Source organism: Sesamum indicum, linkage group LG3 (genome assembly GCF_026168435.1).
Source record: "Sesamum indicum cultivar Baizhima isolate 11 linkage group LG3, ASM2616843v1, whole genome shotgun sequence".
In the NCBI taxonomy this organism is placed as follows: Eukaryota; Viridiplantae; Streptophyta; class Magnoliopsida; order Lamiales; family Pedaliaceae; genus Sesamum; species Sesamum indicum.
In genome coordinates, this window is record NC_142659.1 from 14,836,202 (window position 1) to 14,858,280 (window position 22,079).

At 36.4% G+C, this 22,079-nt stretch overlaps 1 protein-coding gene across 1 annotated transcript; it reads right to left on the reverse strand.

Annotated features, from left to right (window-relative positions):
* Positions 1-14,304: 14,304 nt before the first annotated feature.
* LOC148788695 (uncharacterized) lies at positions 14,305-16,059 on the reverse strand. The gene is made up of 2 exons (XM_088878099.1): positions 14,920-16,059; positions 14,305-14,637 (listed from the first exon to the last, which is right to left on the reverse strand). The coding sequence occupies exons 1-2, from the start codon at positions 16,057-16,059 to the stop codon at positions 14,305-14,307; spliced, it is 1,473 nt and encodes a 490-aa protein (XP_088734225.1).
* Positions 16,060-22,079: the final 6,020 nt, after the last annotated feature.

A 22,079-nucleotide genomic window follows, 5' to 3' on the forward strand; every position in this document is an offset into this window, starting at 1 on the left:
TCGTAATCCTCTCACTCTAGTAAAGAACCCATGAGGTATTCCATTTAGACCAATCGAGAATGATGTCGTGGAGAACACTGCTCAATCCACCTTGTGAACTTAGGTGGGAATCCGAACAACTGTAAAACTGCTAACAAGAAGCCCCACTCCACCATATCATAGGCCTTCCTGATATTCACTTTAAGCGCGCATCTGGGAGGTAGGCGCATCTGATTATAGCCCGAGAATAGTTCCTGAGCTAGCATAATGTTGTCCCCAATGCTTCTTCCCGGAATAAAAGCAGTCTGACAAGGGCTAATAATCTTCTCTAGTAAAACACTAAGTCTCTGAACAAGTAGTTTCTCAATGACCTTGTATAAAACATTGCGGCATGAAATCGGTCTAAAATCATTAACCGACATAGGAGTGTGTACCTTTGGTATTAGAGCCAAAATCGTGGAGTTAATCTATTTCAGTAGTTTTCTAGTTAAAAAGAAATCCGGAATCGCCCTCGTTACTTCTTCCCCCACCACAAGCCAAGCCGCCTTGAAAAACCCTGACGAGTAACCATCAGGTCTCGGCATCTTGTCTTCAGCGATATCAAACACTGCTTGCTTCACATCATCCGGCGAGAATGATAGGAGTAAATGGCTAGCTTCCTCATCAGTAATACAGTGCCTCGCCCATGGTCTAAGGTATCGTATATCCACTATCAATCGTCGTCTGGTACCTCCTAAGAGGTTCTGATAGTATGAAACAAACTCTTGGGCGACCTCCCCTTGATCCGTGTGTGTGGTACCATTTTCATTATTGATCTGCAAGATTCTCCTCATTACTCGTCTCTAAGTGATCTTACGAAAGAAAACCCAGGAACATTGGTCTCCGTCTTTCATCCACTGCATCTTAGCTCTTTGCTACAACATAATTTGTTCGAGTTTTGCCGCTTTAGCATAAACGATTCGACAGCAATGTTCCTGGAGTAAGAAGAGCTCATTTTGTCTGTCAGAGCTCATCAATAGTTGTGCCTCATCGAGAAAACCTTTGGCTAATTGGACATTCAGCGTCAAATCCCCCTTATTCCTCCTCTCTAGTTGGAAGACCGATTTAAGAGCCTTCAGTTTACGTGTCACGGCATACATAGGTATACCAACAACCTCATGATACCAAATGTTCTACACATTAGGGATGAACTCGGGTGAATGGGCTAGATAGTTATCAAATCGAAACATACCTCCATTATGTTGCTGTGTATCCCCATGTAGAACCAGTGGCGAGTGGTCAGATGTCCGTGGTGTAAGGCTGTGATAGGATGATGTAGCGAACCTTGCCAGCCAACGATCATTAATAAGGATCCGGTCCAGCCGCTTCCATAAACTCCGCGCAGATGTACTGTAATTATGCCATGTGAACCATTCACCTTGCATTGGAAGTGGAATCAGGCCCCCCTCCAGAATACCTGTATTAAATTCTTCTGTGGCCATCCTTATATCTCCTGAAATGCCACATACCTCATTAAGGTCTCGTACTGCATTAAAGTCCCCTCCCACTAACCACGGGGCGTCTAAGCACTGCTGAGCGAGTGTCTCCAGTGCAATCCACAATATCCGACGGTCAATCACCTCAGATGCACCATAAACAACAGTAACAAGAACAGATTCATTGACAGCCCTACTAGTGATATGATAGTGCACGAATTGTTCACCAAGGTCAAGAACATGTACATCTATAAAATTCTCATCCCACGCTAGCCATATACGATTTCCAATGGAATTATAGTCAGCAAACCACTTTCATTGAGGTAGAAAATGAGACTGTATATGCATAATATTATTCAGTTGAACACGTGTTTCAAGTATGCCCAAGAAATGTAACCTGAATTCTGAGACAAGTTCTTTTAATGAAAGTTGATGGTCTCGTTTATTCAGCCCACGGACATTCCACATGGCAAGGTTCAACATGGGTCATGATTAATGGGGCTGTGTGTGTTAGGACCCCTCGAGGATTCAGCTGCGTCATCAATTAATTGCAAAGCATCAAAGGTATTATAAATAACCAATGTCTTACCCCTATCATCGTGTTTGGCAGTGTTGCGTTCCCTAATCACTCCTCCCTCCTCACGTCTCTGTATGTCTACCATTGTCTGTCTCATCGATTTCTGCTCTTTTCATTGTTTGGTTGTAGTGGAGGAATATTTGTTTTTGCCACATACACAGCTACTGGTGGTTTACTCGGTTTGTGTGTTTTGTTCAGCCGATAGTCCTTGGCTATGTGCCCTAAAGTCATACAATTTGTGCATTTTGGAGGGAGCCATTCGTATTCAACATCAACTTTACAAGCTGTTTCCCCTCTATTTTCATCCGGTGTCATGATAATGATATGTTTTGTCAACTTTTGTGCCACATCAATCATCACACATACACGAGCGAAATCCAATATAGGGTCTTTTACAGGCCTAACAAAAGTGAATTGGACCTCCAATCCATCATCAATCCTGCTTTATTATAAAAAAAAAATAGTTGTCCACTAGTAATTCATCAGTCCATATATAAGTAACGATAACTTCTCCGCCCTCGCGGATGTGATAGAATAATCACATCATATCCCACGTTTTTAACCAACCTGGTAAACTCAACAAAATTTATAAATTTAATCTATCCAACATTTTATCCAATCGAGCCCGATCAATCATTTATACCACGCACAAAAATAAACAACCCCATGTGAGTTTGGAAAAAGTCTTATTTGATTCAAGCTATTTGAAATTTATCAACAACCATGAATCACTTTCCTGTAAATCTTAAATTAAAGGGTTTAGTGAGAAAATACAAATAAAAGAATTTCGAACATAAAACAAATTAAAAAGGCCCAAAAAAATAAAAAAAAATTGTCTCGTACTTATCACAAACGACGTAAATTTTATACATGCAATATATACGTAACACATCCTACTATTCCCTTCTTAGTCATTTCTGAAGATAGATTGTAACTTTGATCAATCGGGCTACCTCTATTCTCACCACACTCTCCTTTTACCACTACTTGTGATGTTTTTGGATCAAACCCTACCCTCACCACATTACTCATGATCAACCAATTTTTTCTTACAACCTCTTATTGATCGAATTTCACCTACTCCTATCAATGCACAGACAGTTTTAATGGTAAAATTAAAAGCTCCAATGATCCCTTAATATTGATTTATTAATTTATGATCATGTGAAAGAATAAGAATGAGTGGAGGTCCGTCGTGTTTGTTATTTTTTTGGAGTGGTACATTCCATATATAATATAGGAAGGTTGTCCGTGTTGAAAATATAAACTAGATTAATTAAATAATTAAAATTCATAAGTAAATTTTGGATAAACATTGGAGAATGCATGAATGACCTTTGACTCTTGGTCAATACATGCACTTAATTTATTAGTTGAGTTAATTTTGATTCATGAATATGTGTAAGATACATCTTGGATATCACCTATACATACCCATGTATCCATCATCTTGTAAGGAGTCAAGAGCTGAAGTTAGAAGATAATACAAATTAGTTTTCTCCACTCCTAGAATTTTAAAAGATTTATGCTCTTCAATTTCTAACAAATTGGTATCAGAGCCATTTGTATTTGGAGACAAAGCTTGAAGATGTCGAACGGAACTCCATTTGTTGTTCCATCTCTCACCAAGGATAATTATGATAATTAGTGCATAAGAATGAAGGCTTTGCTTGGAGCATATGAAGCATGAGATTCTGTGGAGAATGGCGTAGATGAAAATGATGCATCCGCCAAGAAGAAGGATCAAAAGGCACTCACCCTCATCCATCAAAGTTTGGATGAAAAGATGTTCGAAAAAGTTGTTGTGGCAACTACTTCCAAGCAAGCATGGTAAACTCTTCAAGCTTCCTTCAAAGGTGTTGATAAAGTAAAGAAGGTGCTTCGCCAAATATTGAGAGGGGAGTTTGACTCTCTACGCATGAGGGATTCCGGATCTATTTCGGATTACATTTCAAGAGTCTTGATTATCACAAATCAAATGAAAAGATATGGAGAAGATATGAAAGATGATCGCATTGTTGCAAAACTTTTGAGATCATTGGATCCAAAATTTAATTACATCGTGGTTGCCATCGAAGAATCTAAGGATTTAGATAATATGACCATTGATGAACTTGCCGGATCATTGCAAGCTCTTGAATAAAGAATGTTGAAACCGATTCAAGAATCGGTTGAACAAGCTTTAAAGGCAAATCTATCTTTGAAGGAAACAAATCAAGGAATATCCCATAGAGGTCGAGGACATGGAGGATCTCGAGGACAAAGTCGAGGACGTGGTCATGGAAGAGGAGAACTAAGTGACAAAAATGCCTCATATAACGAGAGGAGTCAAAATTCCAATCAAGGAAGAACCCGTGGAAGAGGAAGAAATCGCGGAGGTAATAGGCCAAATCAAATGAGGTATGAAAAATCTAAAGTTGAGTGTTTTTCTTGTCATCGTCTTGGCCATTATGCTTGGGAATGTAGAAATAAAGTGGAGGAGATAAATAATTTTGTGGAGAGCAGTAATGTAAAAGAAGATGGAGATTCTACTTTGCTTCTAGCATGCAAAATAAATCAAAATGAAAATGAAGATCGATGGTATCTCGATTCTGGAGCAAGTAGTCACATTTGTGGAAGAAGAAAATTATTCGTGAAACTTGATGAATCAACAGGCATAGATATAACCTTTGGAGACTCTTCGAAAGTCCAAGAGAAAAGGTACGATCTTGATTCATTCAAAAGATGGAAGTCATCAATTAATTTCAAATGTGTTTTATGTGCCGGCCATGAGAAGTAATATTTTAAGTTTGGGTCAATTGTTGGAGAAGAATTACAATATTCACTTGAAGGATAAATGTTTGACAATGAAAGATGAAAATGGGAGTATGATTGCTAAGGTGCCTATGACCAAAAATCGAATATTTTTGCTTAACATTCAAAGTAGTGCTCCTATGTGCTTGAAATCCTGTTAAAAAGATCTATCTTGGCTATGGCATATGAGATTTGGGCATTTAAATTTTGATGGGTTGAAATTGATGAGAAAAGGAAGAATGGTGAAAGGAATGCCTTCTATAGACCATCCTAATCAACTTTGTGAAGGATGTCTTTTTGGCAAACAAGTAACAAAGAGTTTTCTGAAGGAGTCTTTGACAAGGGCTCGACATCCATTGGAGTTGCTATACTCGGATGTATGCGGACCAATCAATTCATCATCATTTGGTGAGAATAAATATTTTGTACCTTTTATTGATGATTATTCTTGAAAAACATGGGTGTATTTTTTGAAGGCAAAATCGGAGGTGTTTGGAATCTTTAAAAGGTTCAAATTGATGGTGGAGAAACAAAGTGGTTATCAAATCAAAGCTCTTCGATCTAATCGTGATGGAGAATTCACATCAAATGAATTTAAAACCTTTTGTAAAGCATTCATCGTCCCATGACAACTCCATACTCACCACAACAAAATGGAGTGGCGGAAAGAAAGAATCGTACCATTCTCAACATGGTGAGGAGCATGTTGAAAAGCAAGAACATGCTAAATAAATATTGGGCTGAAGTTGTTTCTTGCGCTGTCTACTTAATGAATTGGTGTCATACTAAAAGTGTTCGTGGTATGACTCCTCAAGAAGCTTAGAGTGGATACAAGCCTAGTGTTTCACACTTGAAGGTGTTTGGAAGTATTGCCTACACACATATTCCTGATGTGAAAAGAACTAAACTTGATAATAAAAGTGAAAAGTATCTCTTCATTGGGTATGATCAAAGCTCTAAAGGGTACAAGTTGCATAATCCAATCACTAGGAATATTGTCATCAGCAGAGATGTAGAGTTTGATGAAAAAGGTGTTTGGGAATGGAGTACTTCAAAAAGGGAGACTGAATATAGCACTTTCTTTGATGATGATGAGGAAGAAGAAGACTTGACAGAAACTAATACACCACCACCAACACAAAATGCACAAGTTGATGGAGCAAGTTTGAGTGAAGGGCCTCGAAAATTTAGAAGCTTGAGAGACATTTATGATGCTCCTAAAAAGGAAAACTTGAGTGATTTTACTCAATATTACTTCATTGCAGAAACTGAGCCCCTAAGTTATGAAGATTCTACTCATGAAAGAAAATGGAGGAAAGCTATGGATGAAAAAATAAAAGCAATCACAAAGAATGATACTTGTAAGCTTGTACCATTACCAAAAGACAAGAACACCATTGGAGGTGGAGTTCTGTTTTAAATAACAGATTGTCGCTAAGCTAGTTACAAATCAGCAACTGCCTCGTCGTCCTACATGGACTAATGAGATGAATCATAAATGATTGTACAAGTGACTGTACAAAGAATAAAACGCAAGCACGACTACACTTAAGAAACACGCCTTCTTCTTCTGCTATCCTTGATCAAGAAGATCAGTTTCTACACCAGCAAAAGCCTGCACCTGCGAGCTTGGAGGAGAAGGAAAAACAGCAGCAACAGTAGCTGCATCATCATCATCAACACCAACAGCCCCCCCCCCCCCCACAAGTGGGACGGGGGCCGAAGGACACAAGACCCAACGTAGAGCGAAATGCAGAGAAAAGCTTAACGGGAAGAGATTTAGTAAAAGCATCAGCAAGTTGCGTAAAACTGCGAATCAAAACAGGGGAAATGAAGCCATCTTTATATGCATCTCGCACCACATGACAGTCAATCTCGATATGTTTGGTGCATTCGTAGAAGACCGGATTGGCCAAGATGTGGACAGCCGCCTTATTATCGCAGTGTAAGGAAATGGGCAATGAGAGAGTGACACCAAGATTAGTGAGCAAGTAAGATAGCCAATGCAATTCACAAACCGTAGCAGCCAAGCTACGATATTCAGCTTTGGTAGTCGAACGAGAGACTGTCGTCTGTTTCTTGGTCTTCCAAAAGATGAGAGCACGACCTAGGAAAATACAAAACACCGTAAGAGAACACCTGGAGGAAGGGCAAGACGCCCAATCCGCGTCACAGTAACCTTGAAACTCAAGGGAATTCGCAGCAGGAAGAAAGAGACCAAGTGAGGGACATCCCTTGAAATATCGCACCACATGAAGGACAGCCATCCAGTGTGCTTTATAGGGATGATTTAAGTACTGACTTAATTGCTGCACCGAGTGTGAGATATCCGACCTGGTGAACCTGAGATAAATAAAGCGACCAATGAGACACCTATAACAATCAGGGGCTGATAGCAAAGCTCCAGTGTCCGAGCTTAGCTTGAGACCAGGAGGAAACGGCATGGGAACCGTCTTGGCCTGCGATAAACCAGTGTCACTGACAATATCAAACACATATTTAGTCTGGGAAATATATATCCCATCACAACTCCGTGCTATTTCCAAGCCCAGGAAATAGCGTGCATCATCAAGATCTTTTATGGTAAATAGGCTGTGCATATAGGACTTCACTTTGTCGAGCTCAATAGTGCTGGAAAAATTATTTAAAAATTGTGAAAAAAAAATTAAGAAAATAGCATGAATTCAAAATGTTTAATGATTTGAGTGTCACCGCGGTCAGCAACCGCGGTGACAAAGTTAACAAAAAAAATTAAGCCACCGCGGTCAGTGACCATGGTGGCTCTTTTATTTATAAAAAGAAATTATTATTCAAGTATAAATGCATTGTGAATTCCAATTAATTGCAATTCACGTTGTGAAATCCAATTGCAATTAATATTTGTGAATTGGGCCAATTTGGCCCAATTCAAAAATTATTATTTTTTATTTTTTATAAATTAATTATATTTAATTAATTTTAAAAGTATATTAGTTTTTTAAAAAATACAAATACAATATAATAGTGTATGTTTTTAAATACAATACAAATACAATATATTTATATGTTTTTAAAACATAAAAATATAATAGTGTATATTTTTCTATACAATTCTCAAAAAATACGATGAACCATACTGATAAGTTTGTGACAGTGTTGGAACCCTTTGATTGAAACTCGAGGTCAAATTCAAATTTAGAAAAAAATACAAGTAATTCTTGTGATACTATAAATTATCTATATAAAAAATTAGCAATTTACTTTTATTTACTTTTTCAAATATAGTAATAAATAAAGTAATTTATTTTATATTTAAAAAAATTTATTTTATATTTAAAAAATAAATTATGTTATTTTAAAAATACAAAAAGATAAATTGCTATTTTAAAGATAATAAAGTAATTTATTTTATATTTAAAAAATAATTTATTTTAAATATAAAATAAATTATTTCATGAATTGTTGTATTCTAAAAAATAAAAAAATAATAATAAATTACTATTTTTTTATAAGATAATAATTTATACATTTATAGTATCACAAGAATTACTTATATTTTTTTCCAAATTTTGAATCTGGCCTCAGATTTTAATCGAATAATTTCAACACTGTCGCAAACTTATCAGCATGGTTCATTGTATTTTTTAAGAATTGGATAAAAAAATATAAACTATTATAGTTGTATGATTCATTGTATTTTTAAAATTAATATAATTTTAAAAATTAATTAAATATAATTAATTTATAAAAAATAAAAAAATAATAATTTGTGAATTCGGCCAAATTGGCCCAATTCACAAATATAGATTGCAATTGGAATTCACAATGTGAATTGCAATTAATTGGAATTCACAATGCATTTATACTTAAATATTAATTTTTTTTTAATTAACTTTGTCACCGCGGTTGCTCACCGCGGTGACACTCAAATCATTAAACATTTTGAATTCACGCTATTTTCTCAATTTTTCTTTTTCTGCACAATTTTTAAATAATTTTCCCCAGTAGTACTATCCCCAGCAAGAAGGATATCATCGACGTATACAAATAGTGCCACCAAACCGTGTTCAGTGTGAAGAAGGAAAAGACAGTGGTCATGCTCACATTGAATGAAACCAATTATTGCAACTTCAAAGTAAGTTCTACGTTCCATTGGCGAGAAGCTTGCTTCAAGCCGTATAAGGATCGTTCCAATTTACACACGAGTCCAGAACCAACTTCATAACCTGCAGGTGGTATCATGTATATATCTTCCTCCAAAAAACTATGGCGAAACACATTATTAACGTCCAATTGTTGAAGTGCCCAACACTTAGCTGCAGCAAGCGTGAGCAACACACGCACAGTCACTGATTTCGCAACGGGGGAGAAACTTTCTGTGTAATCGACGCCTTCAACTTTGTTGAACCTTTATGCAACAAGGAACGCCTTGTAATGTTCAACACTTCCATCAGCACGCAACTTAACCTTGAACACCCACTTGCATCCGATTGCTCGTTTGCCTGCAGGAAGAGGCATCAATTTCCAAGTTTGAGTTTTTTCTAATGCTTGAATCTCTTTATCCATAGCTGCTCGCCACTAAGGATGTTTGACGGCCTCGGTGAATGAACGAGGTTCTTGAATTCCATTCAAGGATGCAACAAAGGAATCATAAGTATCAGAGGATGAATGCAACAGTGAAGAATTGTGTTGGCACACAAAGTCATTTAGCCATTGAGATCGTTGGATGGTTCGAGATGATCTTCGAAGTGGAGTATGAGATTCTGAAACAATATCTGATTGCTCTGCCACAGGAACGTTCAGAGGTGCAGCAGTCTCTGAAGAGGAATTCGAACTTGAAGGTGTTTGCAATTGTTCCAAAACCTCATTAATTGAATGTAATGGTCAATCGAATGATTTCAACACTGTCGCAAACTTGTCAGTATGGTTCATTGTATTTTTTAAGAATTGGATAAAAAAATATACACTATTACAGTTGTATGTTACATTGTATTTTGAAAATTAATATAATTTTAAAAATTAATTAAATATAATTAATTTATAAAAAATAAAAAAATAATAATTTATGAATTCGGCCAAATTAGCCCAATTCACAAATATAGATTGCAATTGGAATTCAAAATGTGAATTGCAATTAATTGGAATTCACAACGCATTTATACTTGAATATTAAAAAAAAATTTTATTAACTTCGTCACCGCGGTTGCTCACCGCGGTTGTTCATCCCGGTGACACTCAAATCATTAAACATTTTGAATTCACGCTATTTTCTTAATTTTTCTTTTTATTCACAATTTTTAAATAATTTTCCCCAGTAGTACTATCCCCAACAAGAAGGATATCATCGACGTATACAAATAGTGCCACCAAATCATGTTCAGTGTGAAGAAGGAAAAGGCAGTGGTCATGCTCACATTGAACGAAACCAAACTACTGCAACTTCAAAGTAAGTTCTACGTTCCATTGGCGAGAAACTTGCTTCAAGCCGTATAAGGATCATTCCAATTTACACACGAGTCTAGAACCAACTTCATAACCTGCAGGTGGTATCATGTATATATCTTCCTCCAAAAAACCGTGGAGAAACGCATTATTAACGTCCAATTGTTGAAGTGCCCAACCCTTAGCTGCAGCAAGCGTGAGCAACACACGCACAGTCACTGCTTTCGCAACGGGGGTGAAACTTTCTGTGTTATCGATGCCTTCAACTTTGTTGAACCTTTTTGCAACAAGGAACGCCTTGTAATGTTCAACACTTCCATCATCACGCAACTTAACCTTGAACACCCACTTGCATCCGATTGCTCGTTTGCCAGCAGGAAGAGGCATTAATTTCCAAGTCTGAGTTTTTTCTAATGCTTGAATCTCTTCATCCACAGCTGCTCGCCACTAAGGATGCTTGACGGCCTCGATGAATGAATGAGGTTCTTGAATTCCATTCAAGGATGCAACAAAGGAATCATAAGTATCAGAGGATGAATGCAAGAGTGAAGAATTGTGTTGGCACACAAAGTCATTGAGCCATTGAGGTCGTTGGATGGTTCGAGATGATCTTCGAAGTGGAGTATGAGATTCTGAAACAATATCTGATTGTTCTGCCACAGGAACGTTCAGAGGTGCAGCAGTCTCTGAAGAGGAATTCGTACTTGTAGGTGTTTGCAATTGTTCCAAAACCTCATTAATTGAATGTAATGGTCAATCGAATGATTTCAACACTGTCGCAAACTTATCAGTATGGTTCATTGTGTTTTTTAAGAATTGAATAATAAAATATACACTATTACAGTTGTATGTTTAATTGTATTTTTAAAATTAATATAATTTTAAAAATTAATTAAATATAATTAATTTATAAAAAATAAAAAAATAATAATTTGTGAGTTTGGCCAAATTGGCCCAATTCACAAATATAGATTGCAATTGGAATTCACAATGTGAATTGTAATTAATTGGAATTCACAATGCATTTATACTTGAATATTAAATTTTTTTTTATTAACTTTGTCACCGCGGTTGCTCATCGCGGTGACACTCAAATCATTAAACATTTTGAATACACGCTACTTTCTTAATTTTTCTTTTTCTTCACAATTTTTAAATAATTTTCCCCAGTAGTACTATCCCCAGCAAGAAGGATATCATCGACGTATACAAATAGTGCCACCTAATCGTGTTCAATGTGAAAAAGGAAAAGGCAGTGGTCATGCTCCCATTGAACGAAACCAAACTACTGCAACTTCAAAGTAAGTTCTATGTTCCATTGGCGGAAGCTTGCTTCAAGCCGTATAAGGATCGTTCCAATTTACACATGAGTCCAGAACCAACTTTATAACCTGCAGGTGGTATCATGTATATATCTTCCTCCAAAAAACCGTGGAGAAACGCATTATTAACGTCCAATTGTTGAAGTGCCCAACCCTTAGCTGCAGCAAGCGTGAGCAACACACGCACAGTCACTGATTTCGCAAAGGGGGAGAAACTTTCTGTGTAATCGATGCCTTCAACTTTGTTGAACCTTTTTGCAATAAGGAACGCCTTGTAATGTTCAACACTTCCATCAGCACGCAACTTAACCTTGAACACCCACTTGCATCCGATTGCTCGTTTGCCAGCAGAAAGAGGCATCAATTTCCAAGTCTGAGTTTTTTCTAATGCTTGAATCTCTTCATCCATAGCTGCTCGCCACCAAGGATGTTTGACGGCCTCGGTGAATGAACGAGGTTCTTGAATTCCGTTCAAGGATGCAACAAAGGAATCATAAGTATCAGAGGATGAATGCAAGAGTGAAGAATTGTGTTGGCACACAAAGTCATTTAGCCATTGAGGTCGTTGGATGGTTCGAGATGATCTTCGAAGTGGAGCATGAGATTCTGAAACAATATCTGATTGTTCTGCCACAGGAACGTTCAGAGGTGCAGCAGTCTCTGAAGAGGAATTCGTACTTGAAGGTGTTTGCAATTGTTTCAAAACCTCATTAACTGAATGTAATGGTCAATCGATTGATTTCAACACTGTCGCAAACTTATCAGTATGGTTCATTGTATTTTCTAAGAATTGAATAAAAAAATATACACTATTACAGTTGTATGTTTCATTGTATTTTTAAAATTAATATAATTTTAAAAATTAATTAAATATAATTAATTTATAAAAAATAAAAAAATAATAATTTGTGAGTTCGGCCAAATTGGCCCAATTCACAAATATAGATTGCAATTGGAATTCACAATGTGAATTGCAATTAATTGGAATTCACAATGCATTTATACTTGAATATTAAATTTTTTTTTATTAACTTTGTCACCGCGGTTGCTCATCGCGGTGACACTCAAATCATTAAACATTTTGAATTCACGCTATTTTCTTAATTTTTCTTTTTCTTCACATTTTTTAAATAATTTTCTCCAGTAGTACTATCCCCAGCAAGAAGGATATCATCGACGTATACAAATAGTGCCACCAAATCGTGTTCAGTGTGAAGAAGGAAAAGGCAATGGTCATGCTCACATTGAACGAAACCAAACTACTGAACTTCAAAGTAAGTTCTACATTCCATTGGCGAGAAGCTTGCTTCAAGCCGTATAAGGATCGTTCCAATTTACACACGAGTCCAGACCCAACTTCATAACCTACAGGTGGTATCATGTATATATCTTCCTCCAAAAAACCGTGGAGAAACGCATTATTAACGTCCAATTATTGAAGTCCCCAACCCTTACCTGCAGCAAGAGTGAGCAACACATGCACAGTCACTAATTTCGCAACGGGGGAGAAAGTTTCTGTGTAATCGACGCCTTTAATTTTGTTGAACCTTTTTGCAACAAGGAACGCCTTGTAATGTTCAACACTTCCATCAGCACGCAACTTAACCTTGAACACCCACTTGTATCCAATTGCTCGTTTGCCAGCAGGAAGAGGCATCAATTTCCAAGTCTGAGTTTTTTCTATTGCTTGAATCTCTTCATCCATAGCTGCTCGCCACTAAGGATGTTTGACGGCCTCGGTGAATGAACGAGGTTCTTGAATTCCGTTCAAGGATGCAACAAAGGAATCATCAGTATCAGAGGATGAATGCAAGAGTGAAGAATTGTGTTGGCACACAAAGTCATTTAGCCATTGAGGTCGTTGGATGGTTCGAGATGATCTTCGAAGTGGAGTATGAGATTCTGAAACAATATCTGATTGTTCTTCCACAGGAACGTTCAGAGGTGCAGCAGTCTCTGAAGAGGAATTCGTACTTGAAGGTGTTTGAAATTGTTCCAAAACCTCATTATCTGTCCTAGGTGGAAATACAGGCAGCGGGCAGCTATCTGAAGCTGAAGCTTGTTGTTGAGCAAAAGGAAATACTCCTTCATGAAAAGTCACGTCCCTGGAGGTGAAGAGCACATGATCCTCTAAATCGTACACCTTGTACCCCTTCTGTGTCATCGAATAACTGAGGAAAACGCACCTATGTGCCCTCTTGTGGAACTTCGTTTTGTGTGGGTTGAGGTTTGTTGCGAAGCAGAGACTCCCAAAGATCTTGAAGTGATTGTAACTAGGAGAACGACTAAGCAAGATCTGAAATGGTGTTTGCCAGCCTAAGACAGAAGAAGGGGTCCTGTTGATAATGTATGTTGCGGCCAATATGGATTCCCCCCAAAATTTCAGAGGAAGTGCAGCTTGGAATAGAAGTGCTCTGGCTACGTTAAGCAACTGTCTGTGTTTTCTTTCGATTCGTCCGTTCTGTTGAGGGGTGTACACGCACGATGTTTGGTGTATGATCCCAAGTTTTTTATACATGTTCTGGCAAAACGAATTCACAAACTCAGACCCGTTATCTGAGCGTATTACTTTAACTTTAGTTACAAATTGTGTCTTCACCATATTCACAAAATTGTGAAGAGTTCTTGCAACTTGATCCTTGTGCTTGATGAGGAAAGTCCATAAGGACCTACTGTAATCATCCAAGACAGTTAAAATATAGTGACATCCACTTAGACTAGGCGTTTTGTAAGGGCCCTAGACTTCCAAGTGCACCAAATCAAAAATTGCATCAGCATGTGAATCATTTGTCACAAAGGGAATTCTCGATTGTTTAGCTTTTGGGCAGATTTCACATTTCTTTTCCATTGAGTCACTTGAAATGTTACAATCTGGGATGTGTCTAATTGCAATCATTGAGGCATGTCCTAGCCTCGCATGCCATAACGCATCATTACATTCAATTAAGGCAATACAAGAATTGGAAACAGAGGCACTAGGTGTATTTATATCCTTGAGAACACATGTCTCTAATACGTATAGCTTCTTATTCAATCTCCCTTGTGCCAGCACTTGTCTAGTTTCCTGGTCCTGCAATGTGCAGCCAAATTGATTTAAAGAGCAAGAGTAACGATTCCCTTTACATAGTTGACTGACTGAGATAAGGTTGACAGAGAAATCAGGAATGTACAACATCGAATCAAGCACAAGTGTATTAGATAACCTCACAGTTCCAACATAGAGTACTGTCTTCTTTTTCCCATCAGGTAAATGGATAGAATGTGTGTGTGTACAAGCAGAGTATGAAACAAACGAAGTTAAATTCGCACAGACGTGATTTGTGGCACCAATGTTAAATATTCAAGTATCAACAGTTAGTGCAGTAGAAGTAGAAGTATTACCTGTGAAATCCTCATCACAGTGAATGTAACTTGCAAATTCTGAGATAGGATTTGAGGACGTCTCATTGCCCTTCATCATCTTAAGTAACTCTGTCACCAAATTTGCAACATTTGCCTTTGTATCTCCCTTAACCACCATATTATCCACATTGCCAACTTGTTTTGCCGCTATATTTCCTGTGAAATTATATGCTTCTATAGAGCCTTTCTTCTTCTCATTTAGTGACTTGTACCATTCCGGTGTGCCGTGGAGTTGAAAACATGTCTCTCTCAAGTGCCCTTGCTTGCGACAATGGCTGCAAATCATTGAACGTTTGTCCAGAAAAGTTCTGCGCTTTTGTGTCTGTTTCTGAAAAGAAGTTCTGCTTTGCCCCAAAGACATTTGATACGCTGCACTAGTATTATTTTCTGCAAGGTGTGTCTGCACACTTCGTTGTTGTTCGACGACAAAGAGCATCGTGAAGCCCTTCTCCAAATCTGGAAGTGGATCCATCATAAGCAATTGACTCTTCTCCTTGTCGAAGCTTTCATGGAGACCCATGAGAAACTGCATAAGTTGCGTTGCCGTGTACATCTCCCCAACAGCCTTGTTGATGCCACAAGGGCATCCTCCACAGGTACATTTAGGTGACGAAGCCAGACAAAACAACTCATTCCATAGCTTCTTCACCTTGGTTAAGTATCCTGTCAGTGTCATGTCTCCTTGTGTGATCGTGGAAATTTCACATTGTAGTTGATAAATCATAGGACCACTGTTTCTTCCATACCGAGCTTGTGTTTCCAGCCATAGCTCAAGCGAAGAGCTTACATACATGAAACCTTCTACGATGTCTTTGGAAATTGAATTCCAAACCCAAGAGGTTACCGTGAGGTCTACTCGTCTCCACTGTTCAAACAGAGCAGAGCCTTCTGCAGGTCGTGGGAAAGTTCCATCTACGAATCCGAGTTTCATCTTGCATCCTAAAGCAACATAGACTGCTCTACTCCAAGTCAAATAGTTGGCACCGTTCAACGACGAGAAGGCCAGCACGAAGCTGGATTTGTCGGAGGGATGCAGGTACAAAACCTCCCTCTCATATTGATCTGTCTGCAAATTTTGCGAATCTGCCATGATCACACTGCAAAATTTGCAGCAAGTTCTACAAATTTAATCAAAGGAGTTATCGAGAGACCTTCATAATGAAAGCTCTGATACCATGTCGAAGTCGTAAACTGAGCAAAGAAAAAAATACAGAGAAGATTGGAGGCTGAATTGAGCCATGATTCTTATTCAATCTGTAATTCTGTTACAGAGCTTCTTAAATGAAGAAGGTGGAGTTTTGTTTTAAATAACAAATTGTCGCTAAGCTAGTTACAAATCAGCAACTGCCTCGTCATCCTACATGGACCAATGAGATGAATCATAAATGACTGTACAAAGAATAAAACGCAAGCATGATTACACTTAAGAAGCACGCCTTCTTCTTTTGCTATCCTTGATCAAGAAGATCAGCTTCTACACCAGCAAAAGCCTGCACCTCCAAGCTTGGAGGAGAAGGAAAAACAGCAGCAACAGCAGCTGCATCATCATCATCAACACCAAGAAAGTGGGTGTACAAAATAAAGAGATATGCAAAAGGCGAGATTGAGAAATACAAGGCAAGATTGGTGGCAAAAGGGTATAAGCAAAAGACAGGAATTGACGACGACGAAGTATTTTCTCCTATTGCTTGCCTGGAGTCAATTCGGTTGATCATCTTACTTGCAGCCCAAAATCACTGGAAAATCCATCAAATGGATGTGAAATCCGCTTTTCTAAATGGAGTTTTGAAGGAAGAAGTATATATTACTCAACTTCCAGGTTACGTGGTACAAGGCTAAGAAAACAAGGTGCTAAAATTGAAGAAAGCCCCGCGCGCATGGAACAGTCGAATTGATCAATATTTTCGACAAAATAGTTTTGAAAAATGTCCATACGAGCATGCTCTCTATGTAAAGATGAGCAAAAATGGTAGTATACTACTTGTATGCTTATACGTGGATGATATGATTTTTACAAGAAACAATCCAAAGATGTTCGATGATTTCAAGAGAGCTATGTCAAAAGAATTTGAGATGACAGATATTGGTTTGATGTCCTACTATCTTGGCATCGAAGTGAAGCAACGAGAAGATGGCATATTTATTTCGCAAGAAGCATATGCCAAAGAAATTCTCAAGAAATTCGAAATGGATAAATGCAAGCTGGTGAGCACCCCAGTGGAGTGTGGAGTAAAGCTGTCTTTTTATAAAGATGGTGAGAAAATTGATCCAACATTTTTCAAAAGTCTCATTGGAAGTTTAAGATATTTAACTTGTATGAGACTGAATATTCTCTTTGGTGTTGGACTTGCTAGTCGGTACATGGAGGCTCCTATTTCATCACATTTGAAGGTGGCAAAAAGGATTCTTTGTTATATTAAAGGTAACGATTGATCATGGAATTTTCTATGATAATTTTCAAGATTTTAAGCTTGTTGGCTATTGTGATAGCGATTAGGCCGGTGATGTTGATAGTTGGAAAAGTACTACCGGGTTTGTTTTCTTTATGGGAAATTCAGCATTCACGTGAAACTCAAAGAAACAGCCTATTGTGACTCTTTCAACATGTGAAGCGGAGTATGTGGCTGCAACATCGTGTGTATGTAACGCTATTTGGTTGAGGAGTTTGTTGAAAAAACTCAAATTTGCCCAAGAAGGTCCGACGAAAATTTATGTTGATAACAAGTCGGTAATTGCATTGGCAAAGAATCCGGTGCTACATGAGAGAAGCAAACATATTGATACTAGGTATCATTTTATTCGAGGATGCATAAGGAAGAAGTGAAGCTCGAGTATGTAAAGTCTCAAGATCAAGTTGTTGATATCTTCACAAAACCGTTGAAGTCCGATGTCTTCAAAAGGCTGTGTTGTTTGCTCGAAGTAATTAATCTAGTTTAAGAGGAGATGTTGAAAATATAAACTAGATTAATTAAATAATTAAAGTTCATAAATAAGTTTTGGATAAATATTGGAGAATACATGAATGACCTTTGAACTCTTGGTCAATACATGAACTTAATTTATTAGTTGAGTTAATTTTGATTCATAAATATGTGTAAGATACATCTTTGGTATCACCTATAAATACCCATGTATCCATCATTTTATAAGGAATCAAGAACTGAAGTTAGAAGATAATACAAATTAGTTTTCTCCACTCCTAAAATTTTGAAAAATTTATACTCTCCAAATTCTAACCGTCCGAACTAGACCACATAATCTTGTTTGTCCTATCCATTTAAACTCTATTGTCTCTATCCCATTCAAATATCAATTCTGAAAGATTGTAAGAATCCGATGGATTAGCTGACAAAACGAGATATTGCGCCAAGTTGATGGATGGATGGATGGACACAGTCACACAGTGGCATACAATCGTGTTTGGATGTCGTGTTTCACAAATTATCTCATGATGTGCAGTTATCATGATGACTATATTTGAAATTTCGTGGAATTAAGTGGACTTTCTTGAAAATACCTGATGCTTTTTCTTCACTTTTCTGTCGGTATTTCCATTTTTTTTTATTTAATGGGAGTAGTAGGAGTTGACAAGAAAAGCAAGAGAAAGTGATGATGGCCATTTCTTTTTCTTGTTTCTTCCTTTTCACCAGCCCATTTTTGGTGAGAAGTGGGTTGGTTTTTTGGCATCTTGTGTTGGGGGATGAAGCAATTTGGGTGACTTTGATTGATGGATTATTGATTTATTTATTTGTTTTGTGTGTAAGCGATCAATTATTATTATTTGATATATTTTTTATTTTAAATACTTCTTATTTTTTCTTTCTTGCTTCTTTGTTTTTAATTTTTTTTAATCATTTTCTGATACAATGGTTTAATATTAGATAAAAAAAATACTATTTAATGGTTGCGAACCAAAAATCATAATAAATAATTATAATTAATTATGATTAAATAAAATCAATACAAAAATTTAGTTTATACATATAAAAAAAATATTTTTACCATGACTTTTAACCATTAGAAATAATTCAGCATAATTGCAAAACCCATGACCAACAAAAGTTGTGGAGCCGTGGTCTATAACTATTTACTACGTCTATTTATTTTTTTTCCATAACAATTAATCATATTTAAATATAAATATTTCTTCTGGTTTATTGATTAAAACGCCAATTTCCCACTTAAATTTTCATGAATGCCAGAAAACTCGCTACTCTATGCAGGTATAGACATGATAGGCTGGTGATGGCCGTCTTGGTTGAGTGCAAGTTAATTTTGATTAATATTTCATGTGGGCCAACTTGATTCGAAAACAACTATTCGATTCCTAATCGTGTTATAGAACTGTGATTATCATCGCAACGAAATTCCTCTTTTTGAAATATTTTGAATTAGGACAGGAAATGTGATTATGTTGAGGTTGCATTTGTGAATTGTGAGTGATCGCTGTTGTCTCCTGAGTGGGAGATTTGTTGTAGGACTGTTGAGATTGGGACTTTCACTCAGCAATTTCAGGATAATGAGGTGAATGGACATCTCAAAAAACTGGAATATTTTTCATTGTAAATGCTAATCATCATTGCTTCACACTTTCTCATTCAATCAGTGCCCAACTACTATATCTTATCTATATATATATACAGGGTGAATAGCAATTTATCCCCTTGTGATATTAAAAATGAGCACATTACCCCCCTATGAAAAAAATATAGCAATTTACCTCCCTATACTTTTTAAAATGAAGCAATTTACCTCCTTATATAGGGAGGTAGATTGCTTCATTTTAAAAATCATAGGGGGGTAAATTGTTGTATTTTAAAAAATATAGGGAGGTAAATCGCTATTTATTTTTTCACAAGGGGGTAATTTGCTCATTTGCGATATCACAAGGGGGTTGCTTGCATTTTTCCCTATATTATATATATTCCCCTCCCTCCTTCCTGTCCCATAACCATTTCTACTGTTAATTAAGATGTAAATGTTTTTTCCTTGATGGTTTTTGTCTCTGAAAATGATGTCAAAAGGACTACAATATCCTTCAAACTAGATGAAAATGTTCAAATAAAATAAAGGATAAATTAAATTAAACCGGCTATCCCAATATTTGGTATAATTATGAATATTTTTTACATAGTTTGAAAAATTGTCAATAGCCCTACTGATGTTTGGTGAAATTATGTAATTTTTTGTTGGGAGCTTGAAATTGTCATATTTGAGCTTATTAAATTTTTTTAAAAATCAGACAATATGGATGAACAAATTCAGAAAATTATTAAAAAAAAATAAAAAAAAACTTTCACTTAGTTCATAAAAAAATCTTGAAAATTTTAAAATATAGGATTGTAACTCACTTTTGTCAGTTTACAACAAAGTTAGATGATTTCATGCACAGTTGTATTCGACCCGACCGCAATCCAACCTTAATCTAGATTTTGAAAATTATGGTAGTTTCATGTAGTGATTTTATTGAAATTATGGAAAAGTTTTCATTTTCAATTTAACAGAAACAAAAATATATAGTAGTTTCTTTTTTACATATGTTTCTTCACTTCTTACAATTTTTCTGCATTGTTTCAAATCATTTTCAGACAATTTTTAATGATCATTAACTTGCAACATGTGTTGGAAACGAAACTTTACTCCATACATCACACAAATAAATACTTACAGTAAATGGTCCTGGAAAGATCTCCACCGGGAGTCCCCGCCAACGGCCCCGATCAATTTATATGATGAGTTCATGTTAAACCCTAATTAGTTCCATCCGCCTCGAATGATTTCAACATTGATAGTAGATGACTCCTCGACACGAACCAGATCCTCTTGTAGTGGGAAAAAATTGCATAATTTATTATTATTATTATTATTATAAATAAAAAAATTATAAAATATTCGAATAATATTGAGATTGGAGGGGGCGGGGCCAGGCAGTCTTGAAAGTTGTAGAGCAGTTTGGACGCTGCTTTTGAAGCAGACTAATTTAGATAAGAAGATAAAAAAGCAGAATTGCCGAATAAGATGAGACAGAGAGAGATATATAGGGAATGCTACACTGCAATTTCTGCCTTCAATCTTCATTCCTTCAGTCATTATGATCATCCTCAAACAAACCTGGATTTTGTCTCAAACTCAATCACTACATTGTCCGAAAACTACACAATTAACTTTTACTGTTTTTTTCATATTTAAAGAAAACCAGGAAAAAGACATTAATAAAAACGCGACGAAAATTCAAAAAAGGAAAAAGCAATAAACCTGTTTGTCTTGTCTCGTATGGTATTTAATCATCATATTTATGTGTATTTTTTATACTGAATACCAGATCGCAATGCAGAATTTATAATTAATTACACTGACACTTGGTTCGAGAATATTAAATTTTAACTCCTCCCACCTCAAAATTTCACAGTGAAGAAATCAAATATAGTGATACAGTTGTTTGTTGTTTGTAATATAATGTTAGGACTTGACAAGGATCACATGATTCTAGAAAGAAATACATCTACTAAACTCACAGTCTGGATCTGCTGAATTAAGACTGCAAGAACTGTCACTCCCTGTCTTTACAATAATGCCCAAAAGTTTCCCGGCTGGAAAAACAGGAGTAGACAGATAGTGGGAGGTTGAAAAAATAATTAATATTTATGCCTCTGATCAACTTATATTAAGAACTTTTTTATTCAAATTAAATTCAACCAAATCAAATTAATTATAAAGTAAATATAATACGCTTGTTATATGATAAGTTTTTTTTTTAACTATACACCTATCATAGAGTAAATGTGATTTATTATATAATTCATTCACGTTCGATCAAACTCCAATTGAATTAAAATTTTGTCTTATTATAATAAATGTACTCTATTTGTTTTTTTCTTTTGGGGTGGTATGGGGTGGGGTTGGGGGACACTATATGTGTTTTTATTCACAGTGATATTTGTCGCCCATTATCTTTCCAATAAATGCATGACCCAATGATTTAACCAGTTTTATCCTCATCCCTGTCTTATTCTTTCAAGGGAAGATTTCCTTTATATCCGGGGAATAAAACATGTCGGTTTCTCTGTCCTTTCCTTCCACATATTCAAATTAAGAGTATTTTTTCCGGTC